Genomic DNA, 18,679 nt, shown 5'->3' with positions numbered 1-18,679 from the left:
TTACAAAAGAACACAAGATGTTCAGATGCTTTTAGGAGCTCCATCTTCTGACCATATGCTAAACAGTCAATGATCTTGAGAAATCTGCCTACACCTGAATTGCTTGACCACAAATGTGTGCCACCAAAAAGCTTTTGTATGCCTCCTAGTGGTCTATTTCAAAGATTTCCCACTCCTGCCACCTGGGATCTAGCCCTTCTTCCAATGTTGGCCTTAAAAATAAAGAATTTTAATCATGCTTTTATCCTTTTTTCTGTTACTGTTTATTGTACTTAAGACTTTACTTCGACAGAAAAAGCTTGGTGTACATGCACATATTTCACAGTAAAAAAAAATCTGTTTATTTCCATTTCAAACAAAAATAATAGATAATAATACAAGTGACAAGCCAGCTTGGTTCCTCTAAGACATGTTACTCCCAGCCAGCAAAGCTTTTAATATACTGGAAGTTGCTGTCCCAAAATGCCAAGAAAGGCAGCAAATGGGGAAGACTGACAAATAGGGACAAGAGTTGACAGGTCTCCTCTGACAGGTAGGGATTCTGGTTGAATCTTTTGAATGGGGAAATTTCTGTACAGCTGCTACATATGTGGGTTTTTTCAAAGTTAACTGCTAACTCTTTTGGGTGAATGTTATGACCAGAGATATAGCTGAGAAATGTAATCTTATTTCCCCAACCAGCACAAAGAATGTTCAACTGAGCGATCAAGACTGCAGATGATGGGACAGCATGCTGTTTCTTCTTGCTTCTGAACTAGCAGCAGCAGCTATAAATGTTTGGCCTTTGCTCTTGACTAAGTATTAGAACAACTCTGTTTGCCCATTTTACAGCATAATTTGCATTCTGGTTTCATAATTTTCCTCATAACTCAGTGTTAAGCTTCTTCTCACATTCTGTATCATGAGTAGTGTGGTCTACTAGTAAAATGGTCATGATTCATATTTTATTAAAATTTAAAATATTACTTTAAATTTAAAGGTGCAGTTCAGTGGTGATTTAAGTAACAAGGACATGGTTCTGTGCAAGCGATGGGTTAGCATGTGCACACAGGGATCCATTTATGCAAGCTGCAGGCCTCCATGCCCATCGCTTGGATAAATGGAGTTGCGCGCATGTGCTCACCCAACTGCTGCACACGCCATGTGGAGCTGCATGTGCATGCCCTGCCCGGGGTTGGGTACCTGTTACAGACAATAAATCTTAATTGACATTTGCTTCTTCTAACTTACCATACCTCTATGCAACAGAATATGCCTGGTTCATAATTTTCTGTATGCAAGTCTTGCCAACATATTTACCTGGCTATAGTCCTGGTTTTTGAATCTAAGTGAAGCATTTTCTGCAATTCCACATGAAAGTTTCTGTTTCTTGACTGAATTCCCCAGATTTTCTGACCTAACATTGAATAATATCTGTAGCTGTAGGACTGCTGTTTACCTATTTCTGTTTTAACCAACAGTTGTAGGAATTAAAAACAAGACCTTCCATTAAAGTCCAATGGAGCTCCAGTGCTCATCTTGCTTTGAATGTATCTTTATGTAGTATTAATATTTCTTAAATTCTCTTAGCTAAAGAGCAGCCATCATTTTATGTCTGTTATGTTTTGCTATGTTTTTTCTTGTTACCCCAGGCCATGTTCATCATTGCTTTTGGATTATATTTTGGATTGAAACTCTCAGAACAAGGTTTCAAATACATTTTTGTTTCCTTCCTAGCGATATTTGGTGGTTTCTACTGCCTTAATTGCTACTATATTGTTATTTATATTCTTACCAAGTTTCTATAATGAGGAACGCATATAACAATTTCAATTATCTATTCCATGTAATTTTATACTTTTCATTTTTTTTTAATTTGAAAGAAAATATAATAATGCTTTACATTTCTTACCCGGTAAACAGCTAATGCGTATAACTTTCTGGTCCAGTCCTTTATTTGAACTCAGTCATTGTCCTGGCCCTTTGGAAGATGGAAAGTTCCACTGCAAAAGTGTTTGGCAGACTAATGTAATAGTAGTTTAGAAGCAACAACAAAATGGAAATTGAACAATATGATAAGTATGTCTATTTAAAAAGTCAATCAATTTAAATAGGCAAATAATACTTTTATGGGAAAATCTAGATGTGTATTGTTTGAATAAAACACATATAATACTGCATTTCACATGGATCAGCCATGGTGTAAAAAATGGTTTGAATCTCAGTTTAATTTTGAAAATGAGATATCAATACATATTAATAATTTTAATCAATAAGTAAATACACAATAATTCTTAACAATGATTCCAAAACAAAGTTATTTATTTCAGTCTGTGCAAACTGCCTCAATGAACAGCATATAAAAGAGTTAAAATACAGAATAAACATAATACATGTACTTCAGAATATAGAAATACATAAAATACATGTGGAAAGTGTGGTTTTCACGGCTTTATGAAAGGCTGAGAATGAAGGTGCTTCAAAGGAGAAGACTGCAACATAAGAGATCTGCTCTGTGGCCCATCTCCTCAGCTCAGGTAGCATGGGAATTCTAAGTAGGCCTTTGCCCCCCCCCCCCCAAGTGCAAATTAAGCTCTATAAATAATGAGGACTTGATCACAATTCTGACATACTAGCACATCAATGAATTTGATATGAAAATGTTAATTTAAAAAAGTTAAATTAAAGAAGCTTCAGAGGGGGTGGGGAAGCTGCAGAGAAGTTATCCTTCCTTCATAAATACTATACTTACATCAGGATCCACGCCTATTTCTTTCCAAGCAATACTGGGAGAAAACAAGCAATATATGATTGGCTTATTAGTGTATATTAGAGAAATGCAATTCATACCATGCCATAGACTAAATGTACTTTATTGATTAACACTAAACAACTTACTGTTCTTTTAATGCAAAACGTACTGCTTAGAGAACTCATTAAATTTTAAAGTGAGTCCACATGAAACCCGGTAAAAGGATTAAAGTTTCATTTAACTAGATTAGATTGACGGGAAACTATATCAGACCCACATTAATATGACATTGTAGACTTTCAGTCAAATTGTCTCCTAGACAATCTGCACATTAGGTCATATCAAATAAAATGGAAAATTATTTTGTCTTCTGTGAGAATAATGGACTTTGCCATTTCCACAACCCTTCCCCCTTCCTTAACCAAGCATCCTACAGATGTTTTGAGATTGCAACTCTTGCGATTCCCAGTCAGCACAAACAAATGGCATGCCAGTAGTTCTGCAATTCTTCACTCTAAAGTTGGACAAACAACTGACAGTTATTGCTATTCTAGCAATGTGTCCATAGGAGTTACAAAACCCAAGACAGAGATAAGTCAGAGGTGCAGAATATAGGCTCGCAAAGATGCATGTACCCATAAAAAGCTTGGGTGCTACCATTACAAACGTCTGGAAAATTCCAAACTGTAATTTTTAATGAAACTGAAGAGTAATCATAGCAATCAAAATAACATTGTTGGTCTTAAATGGTTAGCACTTCCCCATTTTGAAATTGGTATGCAATCTGGGGCTCCTCTTGGAACCATGGCAGTTGTTGTCAAGAAGGTCTTTCCACAAGTTCATTTTGTGGAAAGTTTCACCTTTTTCTTGACTGAGAAGTCCTTCAGATGATCCGTCTCAACCTGGTCATCTCACAATTAGACCATTGCAGAGTCATCGGATATGAGAAAGAGGTGGATTCTTACCGGTTCGGCCTGGTTCAGTCAAGTAGGTAGTAACTCGGCCTGCCACAGCCCCGAACCGGTTCTCTTGGCACCACCATCTTATTTTTTCCTTCTGTGCAGAAGCATTTTTAGTACTGTGTATGAGCGCATAGTGCGCATCAAGCATGCATGTGTGCGAAGTGCATCCCTGAGCGAACCAGCAATAGCAGCAGCCGGAACCTACCCCTGATATGAGATGGTCAGCAAATAAATTTAACAATAAATAAAAAACTTTCCACATGGGGTTGCCCTTGAAAGTCACTTAAAACTATAGCTCATTCAAAATATAGCAGTTCAAGCAGTAAAGTTTGCTTTTTCTTATGCCCATGTATCACCACTGATATGGGAGCTTCTCTGCTTGACAGTTAGTTTTCAGTTGAAATTCAAATCATCCCCTTAAAACTCTCCATGACAGGCTGCTGTGATGCTGGGTACAATATTAAAAGGTGGCGGAAAACTTATTTTACTTTCTATAAAAAAAATCTGTGTGTGTGTGTTTGTCCATACACAAATGAAAGTTAGAATATCAGACAATGCAAAATGTGTTATATAATAAACAAAATCTTAAATTATACTAGGGTCTAAATACCCATTAGAATGGATTGATTTTAATCACCTTCTGAAATGCAAGAAGGATAGGAGCAATCACATATTTGGGAACTGTATATTCCTCATTGTTATTATCATTGAAAAAGCCACATTCCTAGTCTAAGCTTCTTCACTTCCCATGGGGGCAGGTCTTTAGCAAGCCCTCTCTTGATATGCAGCCTTGACTGATAGAATCTTACTTGGCAAAGTAGTCTCCAGTATATTGTCTATGGAGATTCTCAGTCATCCAGTCATAGTTGTCCCAAAGGTGCTTTTTCAAGAAGCAACTGGACTTTCTTGTTTTTCTTTCCATCAGGACAAAATTCAGCAATCCATCTGCATTTAAAAGACAAAGGCCACTTTTTTGAAGACAGCAAAGTCTATATTTTGGACAGAGAGGACCACTGCTTTGAAAAAGGTGTTAAAGAGGCCCTCTATGTCAAAATTGAACAATTTATTTACAATTTCAACAACTATTTCCTCAAACTTTTGTTAACATTTATAGTGACTTGAAACCAGAAAGAAGCTATAGCTGTACATAACCAAATCACTGGCTCATACAATCTATAATTTCTCACAAGATGAACACAGGAAATTTGGTATTCAACCTTTTAAAAGCATTCTTTGAGGAGGTCAATAAACACAGCAGAATTTTAAATTGATTATCTTCCTCATTCAATCAGATTTTATGCTTCTTAAAACTTGGACCCATTGATTTTCCAAAACACTCATTCACTCATTCTCTCTCTCTCTCCACCCCCCCCCCCCCAATATTAAATCTTAGCCTATTTTTTATTTGTGGTAAATTGGATTTTTATTTTGTTTTAAATATGGAACTTTTAAAAACCACAGTACTCTAAGTACCTCTAAAGTTATTAAAATCTTTGTGTCACAGCGTTTTGTCAATATATGTTTTCACTGTATATTCTGAGAAACAAATGATTCAGGTAAGTTATACTAAAAAACAGAGCCTTTCAAAATCCATAAACTAGCCATTATAAATAATTTAAGATATTATTAAGATATACTTATTTTTTTCTTAACAATTTCTCCATAAGTTACACATAACAGTTATGGAAATAACTTTTAGTAGTTCTGATACTCATATATAAAAATCACATGTACACACATCACTTAAAAACTCTTTTCAGAAGCAATTTTATTTCGAATTTTTTTCTTTTGTGAAAAATTGCACATCATTTTTTTACAGTACAGTATTATTAGCAACCAAAACTTTACAGAGAAGAAAACCTTTCAAAAACAAAAATGAGTATTTGCATGCTTTTTATTCAGATTCACACACAGAAATTTAAAAATAACAGTGATATATAAATATACACTTAACATAATACCAGATAAAAAGATAAACTTGAGAATCTCAACAGTTCTTTTGAGTTCTTTCAGCAGCAGAAACCTGTATGGTATTTATTCAATGCAACACAGACCCTCTAACTATAAAAAGTTCTCTTCAGATACTACTGTATATTGCTGACTATCAAGAACTCCCATTGAAATGAGAAGATACTGGCATGGTACATATAATATGTTCCTCACTATGACAAGAGGAGAGACAAAAACACAGCAGACTCCAACATCAAGATTTCAAAGTGATTAAAGAAAAATTTAAAAAGAAATCATCACACCAATCAACATACAAGGATTAGTAATGAATTCCCTAGCACCAAACTGTGTATTCAGCCTATTCTGGAAAAGGTTGTACTCCCACCAGAAAAAGTCAATTCACAGCTTGAAAAGTGCTCTTGATCCTACACTGTTTTGCATTTCAGAAAGTACTGGCATCAAGGAAAGCATTTGAACATCTATATTTAGTGCACAAGCTGCAACTATTCCTGAGCAGGATGTGATTTGATAGAAATTAGCCATGCTCTGGCTATTTGACATGTGGTTTATACAAGGCTACCCTTGAAGAAAATCCCAAAACTTGCACTGGTACAAAGTCTGGCATCCAGTCTGTTAATAGCTGCAGGCTATCAAACTCATATCACACAAATATTGAAAGAGTTCTAGGTTTGCTAATTGTTTTTCAGGCTTAGGACTTGCTGTCTAAGAGATCACTTGTCTCATTATGAACCAACCTAATTGCTAAGAATTGAAGGAGAGTGTCCTTGAGGATGCCCCCACTCAGAGGCAGGCTTGGCAGCAGTCAGGAAAGGCACACTGAAATAGCCCACAGAAATACCCTATATTAGTGGGTTACCACTTTCATATCACAAAAGCCACTGTATGAAATAATTTTGTTCAAGATCAAAGATGATTTGATCCCATTACAACAGAAACACTTTTCCCTAAAGATATTTTTATGTTCAGAGACATTCTATTATTATGTTTATCACTTATAGTACATTAATTAAACTTTTAAGGAATTATAACACTTCAAATAGATTACTTATTTTCCATTGCAATACAACCTCTTCTTTAAGAATTATTTTTCATTACTCCAAAATAATGACATGCGCTTAATTCCTAAGTATGAGTCTCACCTCTTGATTTTTACTGAAGGGTTTCTAAAGTGCATTTTAAAATTGCTTTGTGTTTTTTTCTTGTTTTGCTAGACACCTTTCAGGTGGCTCTTTAGGAAAAAGGGTATTAAAGACTACTGTAATAATAAACAAGTATCCAAATAATGTAAGTTGATGTAGTTAATAGTAAGAAGTCTCAATTTCAATTTTCCAATCTCAGTAACATAGTGAAACTTAGCTTCTAGGAAAGTTTCCATCTTATGCATCCCCCCCCCCCAAATGAATTAAAATAATGTAAGCAAGGAAATAATACGTTTAAGGAGATATCAAATCCAAATAGACCATCTCTGTGGTTATTCACAACCTACTCCCAAGTGATAATGAGAAATGTAAAGCATTGGCACTTACTGTATGGATTCCATATTTTCAACTGGGGGGAAGTAGAGCATTCATATTTTCCCATACTAGAGAAACACAGTCAATTATAATCTGCAGTTTTTTGCCTACTACAATTCTCCAAATTATTAAATTAAAATTGTCCTACTATGGACATAGTATGTTAAGACTCAGTTTCATGGAAAAGGCTGTAATCCTGGAAAAGGTGCAATGAAAGAGAAAAGGATGACCAGCAGCAATGTGGATGAATTCAGTTACAATGGTAATGAGTGTACCATTGGAAGACCATGATAAGGACAGACCTTCATGAAGAAAATATAAATGGTCACTATGACTCAAAAATTATTTGATGGCATATCATTCACCCATCCATCCTCCCTCCCTTGAGAAGGGCAAATCTAATGCTTGAAATGATATAGGTCCAAGAGAGGTTACATCATTTGCACATTTACCATTTTCACACTGTCTATAGGAGGCTAGCTTTAGGGGAAGAAAGAAATATTAAAAAAACTAAATATCTAAAATTAAACTTAAACCAAACAGTTAACTATTTATGCAAATATGGATGGATTTTTATAAATTCTGAAAATAAGGAAGATTACATTTGCACACAAATGAATTTTTAATTCTACACAAGAGAGGATAGTCCCCACTAATTTTAGTGAAGGAGAAGAAATTCCCTTTGGGCTCCTATGAATTAAAGCAAAAAAGATCCACATTTTCTTCTTCAGAAGAGACTGCATTTACAAGTATGCTGCTGCTTCACTAAATATTACAATCAGCAAGAATAATGTACATAATACCATGTATAAAACAATTAAAATTAAAATACTCTTAAAATGCAAGCTTGGCATAACACCTAGTGATGAGATCCTGAATACTCTGGATTTCCTCTTACAACGCCCAATGGAAATCACTGGCTGAAATCCAGGTTCTTAACCTGGCATAAATTCAAATTCTTCTGTGGCGATTGGTTGCAGCACATTTGTCCTTCAAATCTCCCCAGATCTTTTTTAAATATCAGCTTTCAATATTTCAGGATATTTAAAGTTCCCCCATAGTATTTTGTCCTTCTGACCTCAATTGCACTATGTTTCTACCATTCAGAAAAGCTATTTCTAAAAAAAGTGTTGTGTGATCAGTGGTATTTGAATTACTTTCTTGAAAATACCTTTGACTATAATGATTTGAAGCTCAGTCACTATGCAATTGTATTTAAAGTGGCTTCTTTTAATATTTTAAATAAATGCTAATTGGTTGCTGTTTTCTAAATATTGTATGAATGTAGAAAGGTCACTTTATACAATAATACAATAGTATTTTGGGGCATACTTCTTTCTCATTTCTCTCTCAATACTTCTCTCATCACTTCTCTCTCAATAGTACTTTGGGGCACTCTTCTCTCTCATTGCCTCTCAATTCAGTATACCACTTTTTCTTTTGACAGAAACCCAAAGCAACTAACTTACACAAATATATTATTTAAAACATTACAATTAAAAAAGCTGTAGCTGATTTATATTGCACATGGAAGTGTGTCTCTTAATCAATATTTGAAAAAAAAAGAAAACCTCATTTATTTCTGATTATTTTTCTATGCCTTCTTAAGACATTTTATTTAAAATTACAGATCATTTTTAAAATATGAATGCCCTCTTTTTCCTATGCCACTGAACAACTTTTCTTTCCGTAACTTTCTTAAGCAAAGTGGAAAATTTGGACATATTACAGAAAGAAACAATCTAAACTACACATTACTAAAGCAATGTAAAACTGTTGCCCATAGTAATCCCCAAGGGCAAACCAGATGTTTGGAAATTGCACGTACCAATCAATAACTGGAAAACACTTCTGTCTGCTTGTTTTTGGGGCAATGGTTCTTGCTCACAAATAAGTTGCAATGTTTCTGCTATGGACTTAAACCAGTGTTTCTCAACCTTGGCACTTTACGTTTTGCCGAATTCAACTCCCAGATGTCCTCAAAAATGTTAAGAAATACTGACTTGAACAAATAGAAACCAAGCAAGAATTTTGGTTTCCACATTATAGTTTGTCTTTATTTTTTGTCCATGCTGATGAATAATTATCATTAAGTAGCTAATTAATCTGCTAATGCTCTTCGCATGTCTTTTAGCAGACTAAAAAGAATCATTTACTTCAACGTAGAAATTCTGCAATGGAGTATATAGGGCTTTAAGTAATTAATTTTTTTAAAAAATTAAGATGATAAAATTAATCTGAATGGAATTATTAGTCTCTGATAAATCCAGTAAATCATAATAACTTTAAGTGGAAGTTATAACTAGGACCTGGATTATTAGCATGCTTCAGCAAGAAGCAATAATACATTGTATGCAAATCAAATTTCTGAGCAAAATCTGTAAGTGTGAAAGTGGGAAGAATAAAATCAACAGTTCTAATGATAACTAGCACCAACTCACCACCATAAACTTTTATCTGTAATTGAACTATAAATAGAGGACATCACATGGTCCAAAGATCAAATGTATTTTTACTGTTCACTACAATCTCACTCTGCTTTGCAGTATGTCCCTTACAGAGCAACTGATAAACATGAAAAACTAATTGTATAACTTACTTTAAAAGCTTTCTTTAAATTTAGATTGTATACAGAACTCAGTTCTCCCTCTAAAAAAATAAAGACCACTAACTCTGGGCCTTTTCCATTTGATCCTGCCTTTTTTAATTGTCAAATGGATGCTTGAAATTTTATCTTCCAAATAAATATTTCAATGGCACATCATTACAATTGTTATTATTTGGGCTGTATTATACCTAAATAACATTTAGATAACTGAGATCATACAGATCACCACATTTAAAATATTTTAGAAATCAAGAAAAACATTGCAAAAACCTACAGGGACAAAATGCAATTTGGACAATGGGCAAAATTAGTCTTGAGAGAAACTAAACATAGATATAACTCATACACTGTATGAATTGCTCAAATAAGCACTAACTTCTCTGCATGTTCAACAGCTGGAGAACTGCAAAAAAACAGGGAATAAAGTTATTTGATATAAGTGTAGTGTTGAATCATGGTCGGTATAAATCATAGTTTGAATATTAACTTAAACCATAGTTTTGCCTTTTTATTTGGAATTAGCTACATTTGCCTTATCTTATCAGTTTTTGATCTTAAGGGGATTTAATATCTGCTACCTACTTTATATTCTACTTATTATTTTTACTGTGATGATTATTTACAGTTGATGGCTTGACTGATATAAAACACTTATGGATAAAATAGATCTGCAAAATGTATTTGTATATAGGATAATCTCTCTAGGCTGGTATAGCTCTTTGTGTACAATTGGTCTATGAAGATATTCTATAATGTCTCAATTCAATGGATGAGAATCTGTTACTGAAGAATAATCAGTATAATAATCACTAGAACATAAAAACACATATTATGCCATTATAGTTCTAATGCAGTATTGGAATTATAGATCCTATATAAAAAAGGAATGATCTTAGAGCCTTAAAATCTGGTTTGAATACTGACATAATGTCTGATCAAAAATAAAATCAGCTGTTTATTACAACTTGCGGTAATTTAAAAATACAATAGACTATAGTGCTCTAGCCTTCTTCATTTGGAGACTGGCAATCTTTATCCATAAAACCAGTATGAAATTGTAAACCAGAATCTTAAAACAAACACACACACACACACACACACACACCAAGGCTCTTGAGCAGGGCTGTCAAACTTCCGGCCCATGGCTGGATGCGTAATGCACTGGCCATGCCCACACCCGTTATAGTGAGGAAGGGGAAAGTCCCGATACGTCATGTGATGCTGCCGTGACGACCTGAGTTTGACATCCCTGCTCTTGAGGATCATGAACTACAATACAAAGAATTAGGAAACAATACATAAACTGAGAAATGATATGAAAGAAATAAAGGAATAAAGTATCATTTTTCTTCAACTAATATCAAAACGTCTATTTTCAAGACTGTTGCTATACTTGCATTTACTGGAGGAATATTTCATTCAGGTCAACTAAAACGAATATTACTTTTGCTGCTAGAGAAATGGAATTCAAGCTGAAAGATACAAGATTAAGGAACTAGAAATATGACAAGAAATGTTGAGGAACAGCTTATATTCATGTTAAAATAAATCAAAAGGTAAAATAAAACAAATCCTAAGTCATAAAACATGATAATTCTATTACAGTACAACTACAGATTATCCTTGACTTACAACAGTTCATTTAGTGCCCATTCAAAGTTACAATGGCATGAAAAAAGTGACTTGTGACTATTTTTCAGTTATGACCTTTGAAGCATCCCCATGATCATGTGATCAAAATTCAGATGCTTGGCAACTGGTTCATATTTATGACCGTTGCTGTGTCCCCCAGGTCACGTGATCATCTTTTGCAACCTTCTGACAGGCAAAGTCAATGGAGAAGCCAGATTCACTTAACAACCGGGTAACGTCTCAGCTGCACTGACTCACTTAACAACTGAGGCAAGAAAGGTCATAAAATGGGACAAAACTCACTTAACAATTGTCTCACTTAACAACATAAATTTTGGACTCAATAATTGTTGTAAGTTGAGGACTACCTGTAAATAGGCACCATTTCATTAGAGGTATAAATGATGCTCTCAGTCAATAGGTTTTAACACAACTATATGCATAATTATAAAACAAAAATAATTGTTGGGCACAAAGGTATAAATGGTAAGCAAAATAGCTCGTAATATTTTGAAGTAAAATTTAAGCGTTTGAAAGACAGAAAATAGTCATCATTCATAATCTTCCAGATGTTGCAACCAGTTATTAGAATAGAAGAGATTGTGGTTCTAGGTTCTTATACATTATTGTTAGTCAAAAATGCTAATGTGCAGTCCACATTGGAGATTCTTTGGAGGTTTTTTGTTGCAGAATAAAAAGTTTTCAGGATTTAATGCTGCAATTTTTAAACAGTTGTACAAAATTTGTACACAATTGTATAACACTGAGTTGTTTTAGATACAGGTAATCCTCAACTTACAACAGTTATTTAATGACTGTTCAAAGTTAAAACAGCATTGAAAAAACTCACATGACCATTTTTCACAGTCACAAACTTTGTAGCATTTTCCCATGATCATGTGATCAAAATTCAGATGCTTGGCAACTGGTTGACCTTTGCAATCTTTTGACAAGCAAAGTCAATGGGGAAGTAGGATTCATTTAACAACTGGGTTACTAATTTATCAACTGCAATAATTCACTTAACAACTGTGGCAAGGTAGGTTGTAAAATGGGGCAGAACTCACTTAACATACATTTGGGCTCATTTGTGGTTGTAAGTCGAGGACTACCTCTATATGGCAAAAAGTTCCTGTTTGTAAGGAGGAGGAGGGGCTATGTCCATCTTCTGCAAAAAGGGAAATGCCCATTTTAGAAAAGGGACCTGTTTTTCTCCCCAAAAGCCCTGGATTATCAACCTGTGGTACATTGTAGACAATGCCCCAATATCAAGTAGCCAATAAACTGGATAATAAATAACACATTGCCATAATATTAAGAACAGTGCATATTCCTACATATTGCCCAGATACCTCATCTGATCAAAGAAGCACACAGAGGATGGGGGAAGAATACAAAGTTCAAAAATTAAGCCAGGTTACTATAGCAATAAATTCTGTAATTTAAACTTTGAAGGATGGCCGTTATATAATGAATGAATTAAATGTTACAATTATTAGATCACACTAATCTTTATAGGATAAAGGAGGAATGTTTGATACCTAAAACCTTGAAAACAAAAAGGCCAGCAACAAAAAGCAATCACCCCACAAAAAGCAATTTAAATGCAATCTCAGTTACTATATCCAAACCACAAGTAGAAAAATGTCATGCCTTTATAGACAGGGCCAGCTCTGCTATTAGGCAGAGTGAAGCAGCTGCCTCAAAAAGCAGATTCTTGGTGTTCTGAAAAAGTGGCAAGTGGTTAATTAGCCAGTGTTATCTTAATTACTGTGTTTTGATCCCCCAAATAAGCACTTGGCCTTATTTTCGGGGAGGTCTTATTATTTTTGAGGTGTAGGAGGCAGCAAGCGTGGTCACCTCATGGCTGCTGCTGTGTTGCAATATTTTTTGAGGGAGGCCTTATTTCAGCGCATGCTCTCAAAAGCCCAATTGGGCTTATTATCCATGGAGGTTTTATTTTCAGGGAAATAAGGTAGTCAGTGTTATCACTGTACTTCCACAATGGTTATTGGTGCTGAGGAATTTTCTGAATGTCATGGAGAATGTGTAGTTCAAAACTAAATGGGACCAAACAAAAAATAACAATATTAATTGAAGTTTAAAAAACAAGGTGATGTAGTGCTTAAGATGTTAGTCAAGAAACCAAGAGCATCAAGTCTACCATAAGAATGAAAAATTGGCTTTTTGACTTTAGGCCATTCACTCTCAGCCTAACCCACATCACAGGGTTGTTGTGGGGGAAAACAGTGGGCGGAGGAATATTAGGTACATTTGTTGCTTTGAGTTATTTATAAAATTAATAAAGGCGGAATAAAAATCTCAAAAAAGCTGTTGGTATAAATTTACGGGAGAATGGTTGATTTCCAAGTTACGGCTTTGGAGGACCACATACAAACTAGAAACTGCAGATAAGCGTGACATGTTATATACCTATTGTGTATATCTCAATCAGGATTTTGCACGTATAAATAAATGCTTTAGAACTTAAAACCACAAGCCATAATAAATCTACTAGGTTTTTTTCACATTGCTGTTCTTCAAATAGTACCATTTTGGGTTTTTTTTCTGTATGCAACCAAGTTTTGTCAAACTTTTACTAATGAATTACACATCAAAACCTTTATTTTTTTATATTTTAGATGTAGTCCTGAGATAACAATTGCCACCAATAAGAAAGTGCATTCCCTTTCTTAAAGACATGGCAGCTATCCTGGGTTCATCTATTACCGTAGTTATAATATTCTCCGGAAACCTCAAATGTTGTCTACAATTTGCATCAAATTTGTTGCTGTTATAAATCCCAACATAACAGAAATGAGGCCAACTGTCACTCTTATTGTTGTAAATACTCTTTCTGATCAATTTTAATTCATTCCTTTGTTTAGAAGAAACAATTCCATGTTTCTCATGTAAACAAATTAGAAAAGTTTCTTAAACTTGGTGGTGCATAGGCCTACATTTAAGATATTCGAATATTCCTACCTTGGTTCTAATGTACAAACCAATTATTAGATTTATACATCATACTAGGGCTGCTTAACCATGGTTTGTTGAATGGAGTCACAGATTATGGTCACCTAAAACAAAATCATGCCACCGGATTATGGCTAAATCCTGTCACTATATTTGTTCTAAAGATGACATTGTAGTTCTTTGTTCTGTTTAAATGGTCAGCAACAAACCAGCAGGATATATAGGAATCAAAGCATCTTACAAAAGGAGCCTTATGCAACAATCAGAGAAGATATATCACAAGTAAACTTTCTTCTCACCTGAGGGCCAGAAACTTGTGATCAAACCTGTCTTTACATTAATTCACAGTCATTTAAATAAATCTTTATAAGAAATGTGTATGCCCATCTTTGTCTTTGAGACAAGATTGTGAATGCAAAAACAGATCTCAAATTGTTAAAAACACAATTCCAGTGTTATATTACTTCAAAAAACACATATACCCACATTACTGAGTGCATAAAATTCCAAGATTTGCATGCAAATCAGATCTTAAATAACAACTGTTTGTCAGTGCAGATCTATTGTATATTGCTAACTAACCAATACCATCAAGTAGTCAGACTGAAACCAGCAGCAAGTATTCACATTGTCTATGCATATTATTTCCCCTGGAAAAAACAACAACAGGATCTTGAGTCCATTAAATGGAATTCAGAGAAGGAGGATTACTTACAAACAATGTAATAAGGATCAAATCGTAGATTTCAAGCTGTAATTCTAGAATGGCTTCTCTTTGTATGCTAAGCAGCAATAAATAGAAGGTTGCCTATAGAACGGTGGCCTAGGTGTTCTTCTTTTCTAAACCTGTTTTTGTTTCGAAAGAAACAGCCGTTTTTCAAAGGAGTTCGATCCGGGCACAGCCATAGCGCTTGGCCTTTCTTTACCTAGGAAGAGCCGACCTCGCGGATTCTTGTAGCAAAAGCAGCAGCCACAGATAAATTTAAGTAAAAACTTCAACAACAACCACAAACAAAAAAAAACACCCTGAAGGTACCTCATTCCTGTTTGCAGACCTCTGGGCCATTTAAAAATCTCCGGATGACCAGGGCAAGGCACAGTATCAAGCCCAGCATGTAGCCGATGGTGCCCGTAAACGTAGGCGAGGTGGGCGGCGGGCTTTGGAGGAAGTGCCGCAAGCCCTCCTCTACGTAGAACATCTGGTCGTAGATGCTGAGGAACGTGAAGATGTGGAAAAGCTGGTGGCTGTGGCCGATGATGTCGAAGAGGCCCGGGTGGATCCGCTCGGGGAACTTGCTGATGTTGAAGAAAGCAGCCACCAGCAGCCAGAAGTAGCGGCGGTAGAAGTGCAGGAAGAGGGTGGGGTTGTGGTCCTGCAGGTCGAAGAGGAGGCTTTCCAGCATGATGGGGCAGGCCATGCTGAGCGGCATGACGAAGACGAAGGTGCGGATGGCGAAGGGGTAGGCGCATCGGTCGGAGCGGCTCCTGCAGCAGGCCACGGTGCAGGCCACGGCCAGCGCGAAGGCGACCGGCAGCACCAGCGCGCTGTAGGCGGCGATGGGCGCGCTGCAGTCCACGTGCCAGCCCAGGCGCTGCTGCAGGTAGCGACTGAGCATGCGCGGCTCCAACAAGCTCAGCTTGGGCAGCAGGTAGTAGTAATAGGCCACCGTGCTGGCGAAGCCATAGTAGCTGATGGAAGCGTAGTCCAGGTAGAAGAAAACGGCACGCAGGCGTAGCGAGAGGCAGCTGAACACATGGGCCGTGCAGCTCATGGCAAAGGTGAGCAGGACGCCCGAGGCGTAGCACCACAGCGGCAGCAGCGCAGGGTGATGGAAAGGCAGGTCGCCGGCCTCGCGCAACACCAGCAGACGGCAGAATTTCCCGACGAAAAGCAGCAGAGGGATGAAGTGGGTCCAGAAGTTGAGCGTTTCGTTGGTGGGCTGCAGCACCGAGGCCAGGCACTCCTGCGCCGAGCAGTGCAGCCGCCGGTAGCCCGACAGGATGAAGCATTCCACGAAGTCGTCGGGCACTTCGTCCCAACGCAGCGTCCCAACGGAGGGCCGGACCGAGGGCAGGGAAGCGGAGAGCAGAGGCCGGCCGGAATGTGGGGGCGGCTGCGGCGGGGCAACCCTAGGGGGCGCCTGGCCTTCGCCGCCTCCAACCGCGGGCATCGTCCTCCGCTTCGTCTCGGGCTGCTGCTGCTGCCGCCGGTGATGATGTCGCCGCTGGTCGTCCCCTCCGGCCTCGCTGAGATGCTGCCCGCCTGCTTGCTGCCCAGAGAAGCGGCAGCAGCCAGAGCTAGGATTGTGATGTAAGCTCATAGCGGCAAAGCTGCTTTTCCTCCTACTGGAACTGGAGTTGCAGACGATTTGTGCTTCAGATGAGCAGCCGCGGCGGTGGCAGCCGCCTCCCCCTCTTCTTCCTCCTCCTCTTCCTCCTCTTCCACCGCCTCCTCTTTTTTCTCCTGCATCATTCATTACAGGAAGGACAAGAGGCGAGGAAAAGCAAGCTTGCTCACCCCAGCCAGCCAGCGGTAGCTCCTGCAGAGAGAACCGGCGGGGAGCATTGCAGCTATTCAAGTCTTGCCTGGCGCGATGGGGTCATGGCTTGCTGTGGCCCGTTAGATGCCCCTCTCGGCTTCTGTTTCTTAAAATTCAGATCCGGGGAAGACCCCTTTTCCCACCTCCGCCTCCCTCAAGACACCCGAGCCACATTTAATGGTCGTTACCTCGATTGGAGCCAATCTGCAGTGCCGCTCCGCTCTTTCCAAAGACAAGGACGTTCCGCCTTTCTCTCTCTCCGCCCCCGCCCTATCGGGCCTTTTTCGAAATACACGTGGTAGAATTACGGTCAAAGAAATCCCACCGTATATTCCTTAACTTTTCGCATGGATATTTGAACACTGCTATGTTTTTGGCAAGGGGAAAAAAGAAACCACACACTGGCATTTTAGGATTTAACAAAAGGCAATCCCGAATTTTAAAATACAAGGCAAGCATTTTAAAATGAATTTATTAAGAAATAATCTAAGGAAAACCCGGTACATCAAATTAAGTTTGTATAGTACTATTTTTAGATAATTCATTTGGATATAATGGGCATGATATATTGCAACTTCTGCTTTGTAGTGACCAATTCTTGTGACAACAAGCAAAAGCCCCTAAAGACCCAAGGGGCAAGTTTCAATATTGGAACACAGAAGCAGTTTGAACAAACAACACAATGACATAATAAATCCTTTTATATAAATACAAATTTAATTGCAGTCAAAACACACCCCAGTATTCTGGGCTAAAAGAATTCTTATATTCTAATTAACCTGTGGGCTGGCACTGAATACTATTTTAAATTGTGGAAAAGGTTGGCATAGAAATGAATTGTGTGTAAACTTACTTTTGTAAGTCCCATGGGATTCAAAATGCCATATGGGATACATTTGATTATCAAAGTGGTGCATATCATATTGATAATTCTTAGGCAGATGATACATTTATCAGATGATACATTTATCAGCTGTGCAGTGATGTAATTAGCAGAGAGAGAAAATAAACTCTTGTATTGACAGCTTTTTTTAAAAAAAACTAATTAATAAGATTATTATCTGGATAGGGACGTGGTGGCTTATTTGCTAAGCTGATCTTGTTGATCAGAATGGTTGGAATTCAATGGTTCATTAGCGCCCGTTACTTGCCCCAGATTCTGCCAACCTAGAAGTTTGAAAGCATGTAAAAATGCAAGAAGAAAAATAGGGACCGCTTTGGTGGGAAGGTAACAGCATTCCGTGCACCTTCGGAATTTAGTCATGCCAGCCACATGACCACGGAGGCTCTTCAGCTTTCAAATGGAGATGAGCACCACTCCCTAGAGTTGGGAATGACTAGCACTTATGTGCGAGGGGAACCTTTACCTTTACCTATTATCTGGATACAGGCCAATTCTTTGGATTTTGAATTTTTGTCTGCATACCATATAAAGACAAAGTGTTTTAGATTAGTGAACAAGGACTGTTGCACTGCAGTTTTGAAATAATTGGGATAAGATAAGGCATATAACTAATTAGTTTTCAAATAAAATGTGAAGATACAAAGTGTATGTATAGAAGTATGTTTGTAAAATGTTTTAAAAGGCACAGGAACATTATTTACAAAAGGAGATTTGAGTTGACTAAACACATCCCTAGTAGACCCAGAAATTTTGATGGACAGAAGTGTTGAGCTGTTTTACATTCATTGCCCTAAGCAATTGTTAATTTAAATTATGATTTGTTTGAATAAACAGAGTTGGA

The 18,679-nt window shown here is 37.2% G+C and overlaps 1 protein-coding gene across 3 annotated transcripts in view; it reads right to left on the bottom strand.

The window, feature by feature from the left end:
- Window positions 1-18,679, bottom strand: part of PAQR9 (progestin and adipoQ receptor family member 9) — a 29,210-nt gene extending 10,531 nt beyond the window's left edge. For 2 of the 3 annotated variants that reach the window (XR_014175610.1, XR_014175611.1), the window contains exons 1-4: window positions 15,431-18,679; window positions 4,503-4,638; window positions 2,732-2,765; window positions 1,892-2,002 (exon numbers count right to left, since the gene is read on the bottom strand). Coding sequence is in view for 1 of the 3 variants with exons in the window: in XM_081955891.1 (XP_081812017.1) it covers window positions 15,432-16,871 (1,440 nt within the window). In the remaining 2 variants the exon portion in view is untranslated. Of the gene's footprint in view, window positions 1-1,891; window positions 2,003-2,731; window positions 2,766-4,502; window positions 4,639-11,178; window positions 11,259-15,430 lie in introns of those variants that run through there. The other variant, XM_081955891.1, reaches the window with a different exon arrangement.

The sequence above is a fragment of the Natrix helvetica genome, assembly GCF_964273705.1.
Source record: "Natrix helvetica genome assembly, chromosome: 5".
Taxonomy (NCBI): domain Eukaryota; kingdom Metazoa; phylum Chordata; class Lepidosauria; order Squamata; family Natricidae; genus Natrix; species Natrix helvetica.
The sequence above is the reverse complement of the archived record's forward strand: the minus strand, read 5'-3'. Positions and strand labels throughout refer to the sequence as shown.